Genomic DNA, 15,690 nt, shown 5'->3' with positions numbered 1-15,690 from the left:
ATCTCACATCAGTGGTAGGGAAACTAGTGGGGAGGATTCTTAGGATAGGATTTATGAGCATTTGGAGATGCATTGTCTGCTTAGGGACAGTCAGCATGGCTTTGTGTGGGGCAAGATCATGTGTGACTAATCTGACTGAGTTTTTTGAGGAGGTGACGAGGGTGATCGATGAAGGTAGAGCAGTGGGTGTTGTATATACGGATTTTCGTAAGTTATTCGACAAGTTCCCGCATGGTAGGCTCATCCAGAAAATTAGGATGCATGGGATCCAGTGACTTGGCTGATTGGATCCAAATTTGGCTTGTCCATAGAACACAGAGGATAGTGGTGGATGGGTTTTATTCTGGATGGTGGTCTGTGACTAGTGGTGTTCCACAGGGATCTATACTGGGACCTCTGTTGTTTGTCATATAAAAATGAGTTGGATGAAAATGTAGTAGAGTGGGCAAGTAAGTTTGCAGATGACACAAAGATTGGTGGTATTGTGGATTGCATAGAAGATTGCCAAAGGATACAGCAGGATATAGATCAGTGGCTGATAATGAGCAGAGAAGTGACAGATTGAGTTTAATCTGGGCAGATGTGAGTTGTTGCACTTTGGGAGATCCAACATATAGGGAAAGTACACAGTTAATAACACATGATAGGATCCTTAACAGCATTGATGAACAGAGGGATCTTGGGGTCCAGGTACATGGCTCCCTAAAAGTGGCCACACAGGTTGATAGGATGATAAAGAAAACGTATGACATGCTTGCCTTCATTAGTTGAGGCAATGAGTTCAAGAGCCAAGAAGTTCTGTTACAGCTTTATAAAACTCTGGTTAGGCCACATTTAGAGTTTTGCATTCAATTTTGCTCGCCTCATTGTGGGAAGGACATGGAAGCTTTGGAGAGGGTGCAGAGGAGGTTTACCAGAGTGCTGCCTGTTTGGAGGACATGTGCTATGAGGAAAAGTTGGACAAGCTGGGGCTGTTTTCTCTGGAGCGGTGGAGGCTCAGGGAGATTTGATAGAGGTTTATAAAATTATGTGAGGCATAGACAGCCAGTATCTTTTTCCCAGGATTGAAATGTCTAGTACTAGAGGGCATGTATTTAAGGTGAGAGGGGGAAATTACAAAGGAGTTGTGCAGGGCAAGTTCTTTTTTACACAGTCGTGGGGGCCTGGAACACACTGCCGGCATGGTGGTAGAGGCAGATAGCATAGGAACGTTTAAGAGACTCTCAGATAGGCACATGAATAGTCAGAGAACAGAGACATTTGGTCAATGTGTGGAGAAGAGGGACTAGATTAATTAGGAGTAACTGGTTCAAATTAGATCAGCACAACATTGTGGGCCAAAGGGCCTGTCTTGTTCTGTCCTGTTCTATGTTCTATGATTTGAGGGGAAAAAAATTCAGAGTTGCATACTGAAAGAAATGGGGCTTAGATGAGGAAGAGGAATATGAATGGAGTGCAAGAAGAGTGCATTCAGTATTCAGATTGTCACCTATGGTTACAATTGGAGTACAAAGTCCAAATGAAATGGCAAGCTTGAAGGGGTAGCCATGGGTAGGGAGAAAGATAGAAAATAGTATGATGAATTCTGAGCAAGAGAAAGAGGAACTGAAATAACAGGTCATAGGGGGCTAGAAGGCAATGTGGAGGATTAAGGCAGAAAGCAAATAAGTATCATTTATATTTGGACAATAAAGCACATAGATTTTAAGTGAGGTGCATGTGGAAAAGTGGGTGACAGTGGACATGGCAAGATGTAATGCCATTTTAAGTGAAGTAAATGATAAGGAAAGGTGTCCTCATTACTCAGCCATGTCTCCATCAAGGGTACAATGTCAGATTGAACATCTGCAATAAAGTTATAGGTGGCAAAGAGTGTGTATTTGGGACAAGAGAAGGCAGTGCTAATGGGTCCTGAAGTGGCCTTAAATCCACAAGTTTATGACTCTAAGGGGATTGAACCAAGCTGACACACTAAAATGCAGGCACATCAGCAAGTTAAGATTATGAATTAAGCTGCTATTAAGAATAATGTTACTTTGTGTTAATGTCACCCAGCTTCATGTTGAATTTATTAGGCAAGGTCTTACAATATTTTGTCTATTACCTTAGGACTCTACTAAAAACCATAATACATTTCATTCAAACTTATGTCAAAATATTACTGTGTGCGCTTTGCAGCTTTCCAGGCACTCACCACTCTGTAAAAATTTGAACTTTCCCCTTCACCATAACCTATGCCCTTGAGTATTTGACATTTCCACCCTGGGAAAAAGACACTGATTATCTACCATATCTATGCCTCTCATAATTTTATATTCTTCTATCGGTTCTCCCCTCAACCTCCAGTACTCCAGAGAAAACAATCCAAGCTTGTCTCAATCTCTTCTTATTGCTAAAACACTCCAATCCAGGCAACATCCTGGTGAAACTCTCTTTTGCACCCATCGGAAATCTGATCCTCTGTTGATACTTACTAATTCAAGCAGTTCAGTTCCCAGTGCCAACGGCCCAGAAATCATGAATTCAATGTACACAATGCCAGTTTGTTGTTGCTAAATCTGATAATGTGCTGTAAAATTCTTTTTCCTTACTTTATTAGATTGATAATCTCAAATTTCAATCCAAAGGCTTTAGTACAAAACTGTCGACTGACATTTGGGGTGAGAAATAAAACCACCTGCTCTCTCAAGTGAATATAAAACAATCCTTAGCATTACTTTGAAGAAAAGCAGATGAGTTATCCCAAGTGTCCTGTTATTACTAATCCTTCACTCAATATTATGAAAAAATCTGAAAATAACAAGAAATGGCAGGTGCCATAAATCTGAAAAAAAGATCAGAAAATGCTGGAAGTACTCTAAAGCATCTGTGGAGAACAGTAAATATTTCAGTTTGAAGACCCTTCAGAATAACAATTTTTATTTTTATTACTAAAATTATTTGATCAATGGCATATTTTTGTTTGTGGGAACTTGCTGTGTGAAAATTGACTTGCCATCTTTCTAACAACAGATTTAATTCAGTAGTAGTTCAATGGCTCTAAGATATTTGTGGCATCCAGAAAGGGAGATGAAAGGCACAAGATAATTATTACGCCTTTGATCCTTTTAAGGGAAAAAATGAGCACCGAATTGTGTGGTCAAGTTTCTTCATGGGATAAACCTATGATGAGAAAAATTTTATGCAGTGAGTTTCTGTGATAATCCTGTATCTGAAAAACATCCTCAAATATCTGAAGCTTTTTTGTTGCAATTTTCTATGTCCATATGCATTTCAAGATGGATATCCAGTCGGTCAGTTTGGAATGAATTAAAGCCCAGATCTGTTGGTTGTAAGGACAAAGTTTGGTGCCCAGCTCCCTGACAATTTCATTTCTTACCTCAGTTAAGTCAGACATTTCTTCTGGCATTGGGGAATCTGGTATGACAACATATGGGAAATGAACATTTGAAATAAAATGAGCTGTAACAGCTGTAAACATGAGAGATGAATGTGCCAAACTTCACAGGAGTTTCATTATGAATGGAATGTCCAAGTTTTCTAAATTAAGGGCCAGAATTCAAAAATGACACCCTCTTACAAGTGTAGTCATATAGACCTGACAGAAACAGTTTAAACAATGAGATTTTATATATTTCAATGATCACTTTCTCTTTCTAAACTAACTCAGATCTTTAATTCTACTTTTCTACCTAATAAATTAGACCCTTTTGACAGGTTTGGTCATAATGTATCATAAATATTAAATCAATTTGCAATTTAACTATCAAATATATTAACGACTTTCAAAGTAAACACAGAAATTAATTTTCCATTATCACCCACAAAATTTTATTTTATTGTAAACATTGTAAGTGATAGAATCTAAAATTGGAATAAAATTTTGTTTTGGTTTAATTCATTGTTCTTAAGAGGATAAATTACAGTACAACATTCCATGATGTAATTCAATAGCAAAATAATCACCATCATTACATAATGCATTTGGAAATACACTTTTAGAATCAACTTGGAACATTTCAATCTTCAATTTAAAAAAATACATTTATGCTGTGTCTCAACTGAGTGATTTTATGGCAATATTGTCCATAATTATAATTACTCATTTTATTATAGGAAGTAACATATCACAGAATATGCTAAAATGCACAATATGACCAACAAGAAAAATATATAGCATTGTCATACACTCTGTTCACTTCTCCCAAAATATAACAACAATACAATCATGTCCAATGCTTTTCTATTTCAGAGCTATTGTAACATTTGGACAAAATAAATAAGAAAAAATTGTAGTTCCAAAATGTGTTTCTGACATTTCTTATTTGATCAAGTTATACAGAGTGTTGAACATCAAGTTTTGTTGATGGTCTGAAAAGAGATTGTGATTTCTGACACTCTACCCATTCTGGACTGGAACAATTAAAACCACCTGTAATTACCATGTTTATTATTTGATTCAAATAAATCCTCTTTGAATTAAAAAAGCAGTATAATTAGGAAATAATGTTTTGTTAGTAATAGCATTTCCAGTGTAGGCAGCATGTCAAGTCTAGTTCTGTTCATCAGGATGGAATACTCTTGTGAAAGATCCACTGAACATTGCACACAAGTCCTGGCATCCTGATCAACTGGTCATGAATGAGTGCCAGTGCTGGTGGCTTGCCTCACATGACAATACACTTCACCCATACCCATCATATATTTTCAACTAAGAGTGCAGTTCTGCAAAGCTATTAAACGTTAATGTGAAAATGATCAATTAAATAAAAAAGACATTTTACCAGACAGAAGAAAATGGGAGGAAAAAAGAATTCCTCATGAGAGAGTACTTCCAAGTTAACAGAAAACTAGGATTGAATGTAATCAATAGCCTGCTACCATTCAAAAAGAGACAGTCCAAATATTTTAAAATCCAATGTATTTTGAAATCTTTATCTAGAGTAATTACACTTGGTAACATATCAGACCCCAACAATCCAACTAAAATGTAATTGTGACAAAGTACACCCTTAACAACTCATTTGAACATAATGCAAGAAGCGTAATGTTTTCAGAGTATTTTAAATAACTGAAGTTCTCATCAGATCATCAGGAAGACTAACTGGGAAGAGGAGGCAATCACTGAATTTCCAGATTGCTGTGATAAACTACATATGCATTTACTCTACAAGTTATTGTCAATTTCACAATGTTATGATGTAAATGCTGATAGTTTCACCATCATTTCAACAGTAAAATCTGGATGTACGTAATCAAAATGGTACATTTCTGTTAGGATCTTCTTTTGTCTCAATAATATAGTTTACAATCACCCCTGGATTATATGCTCTTCAAATGGTATATAAAAGATTAGTTAAGCTTTCAATTCATGTAGAACAGTATGGCAACAGTGAAATGTCTGTTTGGGCAAACAAAAATTCTTGACAATACAGCATGGAAGCAGGCCCTACAGCCCAACTGGTACATGCCGACCAAGATGCCCCATCCAAGTTAGTCTCCAATTGCCAGTATTTGGCCTGTATCCTCAGTAGGTAATTTGACATAATCAAATTATATAAAATTTAGGAGAGACACCCAGGTAAAGCCTTAAGACATGAACGGGCAATTCAACCCTAATTAGAATTCTGGGGGAAGAAAAAGCAAATAGAAATTGTATTACTGGAATGCTTACAATTAGGAAGTGTCATCGTTATAGCCAGAAATTAAGGAACTAACAAAATCAGAGATTAGTCAAAGGAAGTAATTCACAAATTTGAAATACACTATGAAAGATGCCATGATACTGAATACAGTCATGAAGGGGAGAGAGTGAAAGAGAAGTGATGGGAAATGAGGTTAGGAATGAGAGGCAGGGTAAAACTTCCTTCGCCATACATCTTCAGTGATTTTTGGGATGACTATCATAGCAATTCTCTTACTGCCAAAAGCCACGTCTCAAACTGTGGTCTGTACTGAGATCTTGACTGGAACTCTTATTAATGGACTCATCATTCATGGTGATTGTGAGAAAAGGGAAATGAAAAAGAGCTGTCAAAGGATTCAAAAAAAGGCCTGTTTGTTTAAACTCAGCTATATAAATTAAAAGAAAATGGAAACACACAAGTTGAAGTAAATCGTAGACCACCCCAAAGCAGGCAAAGTAACTTTGATTTTCAGATTCCAGTGCAGAGTTGGAACTCAATGCACACAGCTTAGCAAAGATTATACATGTTGTAGGTCATACAGATTTGTTTAAACACTGTGCCTTTGAAAAGAAAACATTAAAGACACAAATTGACAAGTATTGATCTTTTCAAAAGGGCTGCTCACTTATAGCAGGAGATTAACTATAGAAACGTTCTTGTGGTTGTTGGGAAGGGGGAACAGTGTGAGGAGCACAAAATTACTTGGAAATATTCAAGGAACTGAACTAAAACTTGCTGCATTGATTTTATATTTAATTAAATCAAAACCATTTTACTTTTTCTATTTCTATCTCTATTTCCATCTTTCATCCAAGGACACAGTATAGTTATAGTAATCTGAGCAGAGACCATCAGACTGTCAGGAGAGGAATCCAATCACAATAGCTCAACACTCAGGCCCAACTCCCACTCAGCAAACACACCTGTGCACATTCAGCAGGTGTCACTGGAGATAGAGATCAAATGCAAGGACAAATGCCATTTTTTTCTCTCCCAGGTGCAGGGTTGCCTTTGTGACAGACCAGCTGACCGAATACCACATAGAACAGTTCACCACAGGAACAGGCCCTTTAGCTCACAATGTCCGCGCCGAACATGATGCTGAATTAAACTAAATTTGTTTGGCCTGTACATGATGCATATCCATCCATATTCACGTGTGTATCTAACAGCCTCTTAAATGGCACTATCGTATCTGCTTTCACTACTACCCCTGGCAGCCCATTCCAGGCACTGTGTAAAAAAAATCTCCTTTAAACTTTCCCCCTTAGGGGATCAAGAGATCACTCATAAGCTTGAATATCCAGTTTATCTGTACAGGTTCAGATATTCACCTAATAAATAGTTAATTATCTGGGGAAATGGAACACCCATAATCAAACCTTCCCAATACTATCCTATACTACCCAACACTATAAAAGACAGTTGGGAAGAGTGTCAACCTGGAAGTGGCAATATAAATACATAGAGTGGTAAGGAAGGTGTATGGCATGCTTGCCTTCATTGGTTGGGGCATTGAATATAAACGTTGGAAAGTCATGTTATAGCTATATAAAACTTTGGTTAGGCCACATTTGCCATTCTAGTTGCCACAATACAGGAAGGATGAGAATACTTTGGAGAGGGTGTAGAAGAGGTTCAACAGGATGTTGTCTGGGTTGGCGTGTGTGAGCTATAAGGAGAAATTGGACAAAATTAGATTGCTTTTTCTGGAGCGTAGGAGGCTGAGGGGCGACCTGGTAGAAGTATACGATCAGAGACATTTTCCCCAAGGTAGAAATTCAAATACAATAGCAATATTTAAGAGGCATTTGGACACATACATGAATAGGTAGGGAATAAAGGGATACGAACCATGTGCAGGCAGGTCGGATTAGTTTAGTTCGGCATCGTGGTTGGTGCAGACATGATGGGCCGAAAGGCCAGTTCCTCTGTTGTGCTGTTTCATATTCTATGTTCAATGAGTGTCCTACAGCTGATTCCATTTCCCTTCTAGCCTCATTTTCCAGTGCGGGACAGCAACTATATAAGTGAAACACAATATTCAAATACTAGAACATAAAAATAATTCATTGAAACTATACTGTCATCTAAATATTTGAAATTATTTAAACACAGAGTTCCAAAACTATTCTTTCTCAGGTCCAGATTTTTGAGGTATAAGGTGCATAAAACCAGGAAATAACTATCACACTACATATAACAGAAATTTGAAACAAAACAATGTCTGGTTTGCAGTTTGCCACCTATTTACATAGAATACAACAGTCCTTCTAACACAGATGGGAGGGTGTAAAACATGCAAAGTTAAGCTTTGGGAGAGATCAATCATCTAACACAGTCCTTTTGGCTTTGATCAGAATTATCCTCAGAGAACTGCATTTCAACAAACCCAACATGTTATTCGAGTTACAAGTTCTACATTAACACATAGATTAAATATCAATAATAAATTATGCACAGTTTAATATTATAGTAAATCGCTACCTGAGCTGCAAAACATACAGAAGATTTGTGCTAAGTTGCCAGTGATTATACCAACATGTTCCTGTAGATTTTTATTCCTATATTCTCTTTATAAGAGATCACAAATAAGGGAAATTATACAATGTTAAAACTCAATTGTTCAGTAAATCCCAGCTTTGTGATAAGCATCATTTCCCCATTGATGTTCACATAGTGCCATTTGATTATAAAAGTATTTCCTTTTTTTCAAATTTTATTTACAGCATGGTAACAGGCCCTTCCGGCCCAATGAGTCCGCGCCGCCCATTTTAAACCCAAATTAACCTACCCGTACGTCTTTGCAATGTGGGAAGAAACCAGAGCACTAATGGAATCCACTAGATATAGACTTCATATTGACTCCATCAATAAATTTAAAAGCCTACAGAAATTACTGTTTCATTTTGCTTGCCATTTTTATCCACTATCTGTGTTTTACTCTCAAGTCTTCTGTTTTTTTTCCAAAAGTGTTTCTGTGCTTATGAATTATATGAATTCTGTATCTGACTTCTTCTATAAAACTGATTGGAATTCTGTTTGTACAGCTGGCCCTACTACCAAATAGTATGCTCATTATAATATGTGTGCTGTGCTCAAACTCTGCACCACGAAAAGAGTTGGTAATCTGTCCTCATTAGTTGCAGTTGATTTGCAATAGAGATTATTTGTCATTTTGGGAGTGGGCCAAGTGCGTATCAGCTCTCAGGTGTGAACCATTTTAATAATGTTTGAATGTGCATAGAATGAATAGAATATGTTTTTTTTTGTTGTCCACTGTTCATTATTATTGATAATTCATGTATCAACAAAATGGAAATAAATAAGAGTACTCATTTCATAGCAATGCTATACAAATAGGTCAGAATCAACCTACTTTATCTTCAGTACCATATGAATCATGACAATCTGTAACTGCTCATTTTGTTGTCTTTTTATGAATTTTGGTTTATAAGAATTCAGTGTTAGAAAATCCAATACAAACAGAATTCTAATCATTTTTTTTAAAGAACAGATACAGAACATATACAATTCATGAGATTGAAAACAAAGATGAACCTATTGTTTAAAATAAGGCTCAAAAGTGAAAACAAAATGATAGCAGAATATTTAAGCCTTAATGCTTGGCATCTATAGAAAAATTGAACACAACTCTCAATAAGAAGATTTAATCTAATTTTGATAAGATGAAAGCAGGTCATCAGCAAAAACAACCAAAGTTCTTACAAAATCATTGTCTCTAGCTGCACACAATTATTAAAGAATGTGCAAAGATGTACAAGAAAATACACTGGTACATACAAGGAAAATATAGTGTATGCCACTTATTTAGGATACAGGTTGTAAAGGCAGGAAAACTTAATAAAAATCTGAACAGAGTGCACTAACTATTTTGTCAGTTGCTCTATTATACAAATAATTCTGGTGCCAACCATATCTATCAGCTATTGTATTCATTTCATGTCTGTGATTTTTTTTCCTGTGTTTTGATGCTGTTCACTGGAGGAGAATTCAAAGCTCTGGTTTCTTTGGGATGTGCTGTATCACAAAGAGCCTTGTGTATCTATTAATGTGCATGCAGTTTAAATGTTAAGGCCCAAAATTCTTAATGATTATTGTTCCAGAGCCAAAATATTCTTTCTGTGCAACCTGCTGAGCAAATAAGGACGAATTGTTGAGTTTTGAGGGATGGTTTGCCAGAGTGTGTTAGCAACAACCCCATTTTTGCTTGTTTGTTATTGTGTTTCAGGTAATGATGCCTACCTGGAATAGGCATGAATAGATGAGTCCATAATAAGTGGCAAGCACTGAACAAACATACTTACTGTGATTCTAACACTCAATTACAGCTAAAATTCTTCCATGGTCAAAACATTAATATTTTTTCAGTTGCATACTTCCAGATTTCCTTTTTTTATTTTGAATGTAAAACATTTGTGAGGCTATTCATTCATTCAGGTTGTAAGCTTTCCTTTTATTGGAAGAAATTAAAAATAAATATAAACTGCCTAAACTAACTACATTTATTGCACCAGCAATTGTCCTAGCTGCGTTCAAGTAAAAACAAATTTTACGTTTCTTTTGAAAAAGAACAAATCTTTATCTTTTATTTTTAATCAATAACATTTAGAATTAAACACACTTTACAGCATTGTATAAAAATGCTTGGATAATTTGTAAGACAAGAATTAAGGAAACACATTATTATATTCATAGTACTTCCAGCACATCAAATAATGTCATCATTATTTTGCTCTATTCTGTGATTTGCATATCACTCCAACCTGTACAGAGCACTTATTTATTGCAACATACTTCAGGGATGATCAAGGAATGAGGTATTTAAGCTGTTCATTGCAGCATGGATCCTAAAATGTAACCTAGATTCCATGGAATAGTCCTTGTAGTTATTCCTGTAGAGTGTAAAAACACAATCAATACGAACAACTCGTATCCAACCAATGAAGAATCAAACTTCACCTTTGTGTAATCAGGGTGCTCAAACTTTCTCATGATCATTTGTATAAAGTCAGATAATGATCAATAAAAAAGCATTAACATTGCAATGTGCTGCAAGTTGGTCCAGTTAAATGTGGAATCAATGACGTCTCTAAGAAATTGATGGCATGAAACTCACTGAGATGATGCAATTAGAAAGGCATTTGTTTTTTTTTGCCGCCTACTAATGTGCCATGCCACCTTAAGCTTGGACCTTGTCCAGATGGTGGTGTGGTTGACAACAAATTGTGCTATAAAGGAGATGTAGATGGCACTGAACAATCTGAAACCAACAGCAAATCACCCTCCTGACCTTCTTGCCTGGGTTATGATAAATGGCCTTTGACATTTATCATTTTGTATGTCAGGTAGGTTCACAATCACTGAAGGATTTCACCAATTTAACTTTACCAGGAAGCAATGATTGATGCTATATTCAGCCAAATATCACACTGATACTCTGATTTTTCTTTGCATTCAGCCCAATTTGAGGCTGTGAAGAAATTTTGATGGAACCCAAACTGACATTGGTGTACAAACTTTTGATAAGCAATATCATTTCATGGAAGTCTTATTATAAACAGGATGTTGTCAGAAAACAAGTCCTTTGCTGTAGTCAGTGTACATAACCACTTAACCATTTCTTAATCCCACTTGTCCGAGTTCAATCCTTTGGCCACTTTTCCAGTTGATCTAGATCCTGTTGTAACCTTAGACAACCTCCTTCACTGTCCACTATACCACCAATTTAGATGTCATCTGCAAACTTACTGGGGCAAGGGAACAGCTGATGGACATTGTGCAAAGTGATGCATTTTGGGAAGTTAAGCGAGGCAGGACTTACATAGTGAACGGCAGGACCCTGGAGAGTGTAACTGAAAATCAAGGCCTTGGGGTACAAGTATAGTTCCCTGAAAGTGACTACACAGGTAGACAGAGTGGTGAAGAAGGCAGATGGTATGCTTGCCTTCATTGGCCAAAGCATTAAGTATAGGAACTGGGACATCATGTTACAGTTGTACAAATCATTGGTTAGACCGCACTGTGCGCAGTTCTGAGCCCCACGCTATAGGAAGTATGTGATTAAGTTAGAGACTGTGCAGAAAAGATTAACTTTTCATTAATCTTTAGTAATACTTTAGTAATCTTTAGTCTTTTACTAATAAAAGATTAACCTCTTTGCTGGCTAAGTTGAGCAGTCTCTGTTCCAAGCCTACTCCTGCCTCATTCCTCAAATCTTTCTCTGCTATATCGACGACTGCATTGGTGCCAGCTCTTGTACCCATGCAGACTTCAACAGTTTCATGAATTTCGCCACTAATTTTCACCCTGCTCTCCAATTCACTTGGACTATCTCTGACACCTCTCTCTCCTTCAAGCTTTTCATCTCCATCTCAGGAGATTCCTTATCCACCGACATCTTCCACTGACACCCTCAGCTACCTCGATTACAGCTCCTCCCACCCTGTCTCTTGCAAGGACGTGATCCCTTTTTCTCAATTTCTCTGCCTCTGCCGCATCTGCTCCCATGATGAGGCTTTCCACTCCAGGACATCTGAGATGTCCAACTTCTTTTCTAACCGTGGCTTCCCTCCTGTAGTTGAGAGAGTTCACACTTGTATCTCTGCTATTTCCTGCACCTCTGTTTACTCCCACCCCTCCTAGACCCAACAGGGATAGGGTCCCCCTTGTCCTCATATTTCATCCTACCAGCCTACATATCCAACACATCATTCTCCGCCACTTCTGCCATCTCCAACGGGACCCCACTACCAACCATATCCACCCCTTTCTGCCTTTCATGGGACTGCTCTCTCCGCAACTTCCTAGTTCACTCCTCCTCCCCTCCCCCACCCATCCCGCTCCCACCCTGGGAACTTTCCACTGCCCCCACACCACCTCCATCCAAGGACCCAGTCATTTCAGGTGAGACAGAGATTCACCTGCACCTCCCTTAATATCATCTACTGCATTTGGTGCTCCAAGTGTGGCCTCCTGTACATTGGTGAGACCAAACACAGACTAGGTGACCATTTTGCAGAACACCTGCGCTCTGTCCGTAACCGTGATTTGCACCTCCCCACTGCCAGTCCCTTCAACTCCCCAGATTCCTGCATCTGCAGTCCTTTTGGTTCTCTAAGAAGAACAAGAATGTTGTCTGGACTGAAGGGCTCGAATTACAAGGAGAAATTGGATAGGCTGGGACTGTTTTCCCTCAAGCAAAGGAGGCTGAGGGGCATAGATAGGGAAGGTAGTCACAGTCTTTTTCCCAGGATAGAGGAATCCATAACTAGAAAGCATAAATTTAAGGTGAGAGGGGAAAGATTTAAAGGAAACCTGAGGGGCAAGTTTTTCTACGAAGAGAGTAGTAAGCTGTCAGAGGAAGTAGTAAAAGCAGGTAGAATTACAATGTTTAAAAGACCTTTGGACAGGTACATAGATAGAAACAGTTTGGAGGCATATGGGCCAAATGCAGACAAATAGCATTAGCATAGATAGGCATCTTGGTCAGCATGAATGAGTCGGGCAGATGGGCCTGTTTCCATGCTGTATAACTCAATGATTCGATGAATATCACATGATGGGAACCAAATTGACTGTAATCCATCAGCTATAATGGTGTGAAGGTAGACTGGTTTCCAAATAAAATGGCAGATTAATAAAAACTGAAATATAGAATTGTGCAGGGAAAGGCATTTAATTCATATTTGGTGATACACTATCAAAGAAGCTGATTTGAATGAGGTGGAGTTGTTTCCATTTGTTCAGATTGAGGTGAAAAATCTCATGCCACAACTTGAAGAAAAACAGGGGAGTTCTCCCCAGTCTTAAGACAATATTTATCTCTCAATCAGCATTGGTAAAACACTGATCTGATCCTGATCTCATTTCTTCTTTTGAGATTTTGCTATGTGCAACTACTGCCACAGTTCTTACCTTAAAGGAGAGCCTATTCTTCATAAACAACTCACTGGCAATAAGGTACTTTGGGGCAACCACTGGTTATGAAAAGTGATATGTTAAAACAAGCTCTCTCCTTTTCCCCTGAGGGAGAGCAAAAGGAACGGCAAATCAGGTAATAGTGACATTCTGACCAAGGACATAGAAAAGATCCATGCATTAACGTCACGCTGAAATTGCAATTCAATTTTGGTTAAATTACTTATCTTAATGTTAAACTTTATTAAATTACTGATTACTTAAATTATTGGTTAAATAACCAAAGTGGAAATTAAGATCCTGGTTCAATTTCCAGTACACCCAGAAAAATTTGAAAATTTATTGTGATACTTACTTTGCTGTTTCAATGGAGTTTTTCGCTTTCTCCCACTGTCCTTGTCCTTTGTATAACATTCCCATTTCATAATGAGCATATGGCACCAAATAATGGTCATATCTTATCCTCTTCTCACTATACATAAAAAAATTGAGTTAGATCAAAGATCCACAAAGACTTGCATTCCATATCACATGACACCTCAGATGCCGACGTTATCCTCCCTGTACTTCAACATCCAGCTTTCTACACACTGTTCACATTCAAAAAACATGCAGATTATTGCACTCAAAAAATTACCAGGTATAACTAAGCACATCCAGTACGTCTGAGAAATATTGCATCTGGCAGTCAATTCAACTTCCTGTGCTGTATATCCCTATGACTCTATAACTTGCAATTCACAGGAATGAAATATAAATCTGGAGATTCATACTCCTGCTCAGTCACTTTAGTTTCCTTGACCATATCCTCTTCTCAACTGCTGTCTTTAACTCCTCTAATGAAAAAAAGCTGTGAAATATCAATATAGTATGCAGTAAAACTTCCACTAGGGGAGAGAGGGACCTACCAACTTCATTTATAAATACATGCCAATTCTGGACTTGAATGTCCTTGGAATTGGTTTTGACAATACTAGGGATAAATTTGGAGGAAGATTTGGAATAACAACCAGTTCAAAGGCTCAGTTGTTAGTATTGAATTTTGATCATGGACAGCATTTATTTCCCTTCTCTCAGGTGTCTTGGGATTTTTCCCTCTGTATGTTGTTATTGTAAGAGAAATGTTGGATGGATTATTCAATATAAAGAATTGGGATACTCATTGATGACATCAAGCATGTTAAAATTGTTTAGCAAATCCATCTACTTCAATGCAAAATAAATGCATCTCTTCATATGACATTTACCTTATGGAAATTCCTTGGATAAAGTAGTTCCTCAACAGTGTTATGTTAAAAAGACTAAACCAGCTGGATTTCAGCAGCATGTATCAGTCACTGAACTCATATACTCCTCATTTACTTCTGTCTATTTGGCTACCACTGCATTTTCTGACTATTCATTAAATTAACTTAGTCCATTGATGTTTCTCCATCACACATGAGCCTAACAATAAACTTAAACCACCAGGCGGTGTGTTAATAAGCCAGCTTACTTCTGTATCACTTGATTGAAGCAAAGTTCAGCTTGTAAAGAACGGCCTAAGTGTTTCAGGCATAGCCCTTTTAGAAGCTGTACAAGACTCTCATCATCCACTTGGTATTCAGCAGGCTCTTTCAAAGCAAGAAACAACAAAATAACTATTAAAATCATAAAGTCCAACAATTTTGATAATTTTCAGCTAAGTATATCTACTGTGATGTTTGTGCTTTGTTACATTATTCTTCATTCTATTTCACCCCTACTATTTTAGTTCTTGAATATCCACTTCTTTAAATTATGTTTTAACTGCTTCCTTTAGTGGGGAAAGGTTCCACCATGGCAGTTCACATCACCAATCTTGATGTGTCCAATTTCCAGTATTAGGTCACTGGACAGAAATAAAGCATTGACATTCTAAGTTTTTGCACAGCAGCCAAAATGAATCAGCTACCCTATCTGAGATCATCTCACACAACAAAGGAACCAAAGCAGAACCAATCACAGCTTCTCTTTAAAATACATTTACAGGCGTTGATTTATTTTCCACCACCTGCTATTAATTACTTCACTTCCCCTAATC

At 37.5% G+C, this 15,690-nt stretch overlaps 1 protein-coding gene across 3 annotated transcripts in view; it reads right to left on the bottom strand.

The window, feature by feature from the left end:
- Nucleotides 1-3,897: 3,897 nt before the first annotated feature.
- LOC127572255 (tetratricopeptide repeat protein 39B) overlaps nt 3,898-15,690 on the bottom strand; it is a 205,420-nt gene continuing 193,627 nt past the window's right edge. For all 3 annotated transcript variants that reach the window (XM_052019233.1, XM_052019234.1, XM_052019235.1), the window contains 3 exons: nt 15,124-15,241; nt 13,984-14,100; nt 3,898-10,603 (listed from right to left, as the gene is read on the bottom strand). In XM_052019233.1, the coding sequence (XP_051875193.1) occupies nt 10,507-10,603; nt 13,984-14,100; nt 15,124-15,241 (332 nt within the window). In that variant the 3' untranslated portion in view covers nt 3,898-10,506. The remainder of the gene's footprint in view (nt 10,604-13,983; nt 14,101-15,123; nt 15,242-15,690) is intronic.

This window comes from Pristis pectinata, chromosome 7 (assembly GCF_009764475.1).
Source record: "Pristis pectinata isolate sPriPec2 chromosome 7, sPriPec2.1.pri, whole genome shotgun sequence".
Lineage (NCBI taxonomy): Eukaryota > Metazoa > Chordata > Chondrichthyes > Rhinopristiformes > Pristidae > Pristis > Pristis pectinata.
The sequence above is the reverse complement of the archived record's forward strand: the minus strand, read 5'-3'. Positions and strand labels throughout refer to the sequence as shown.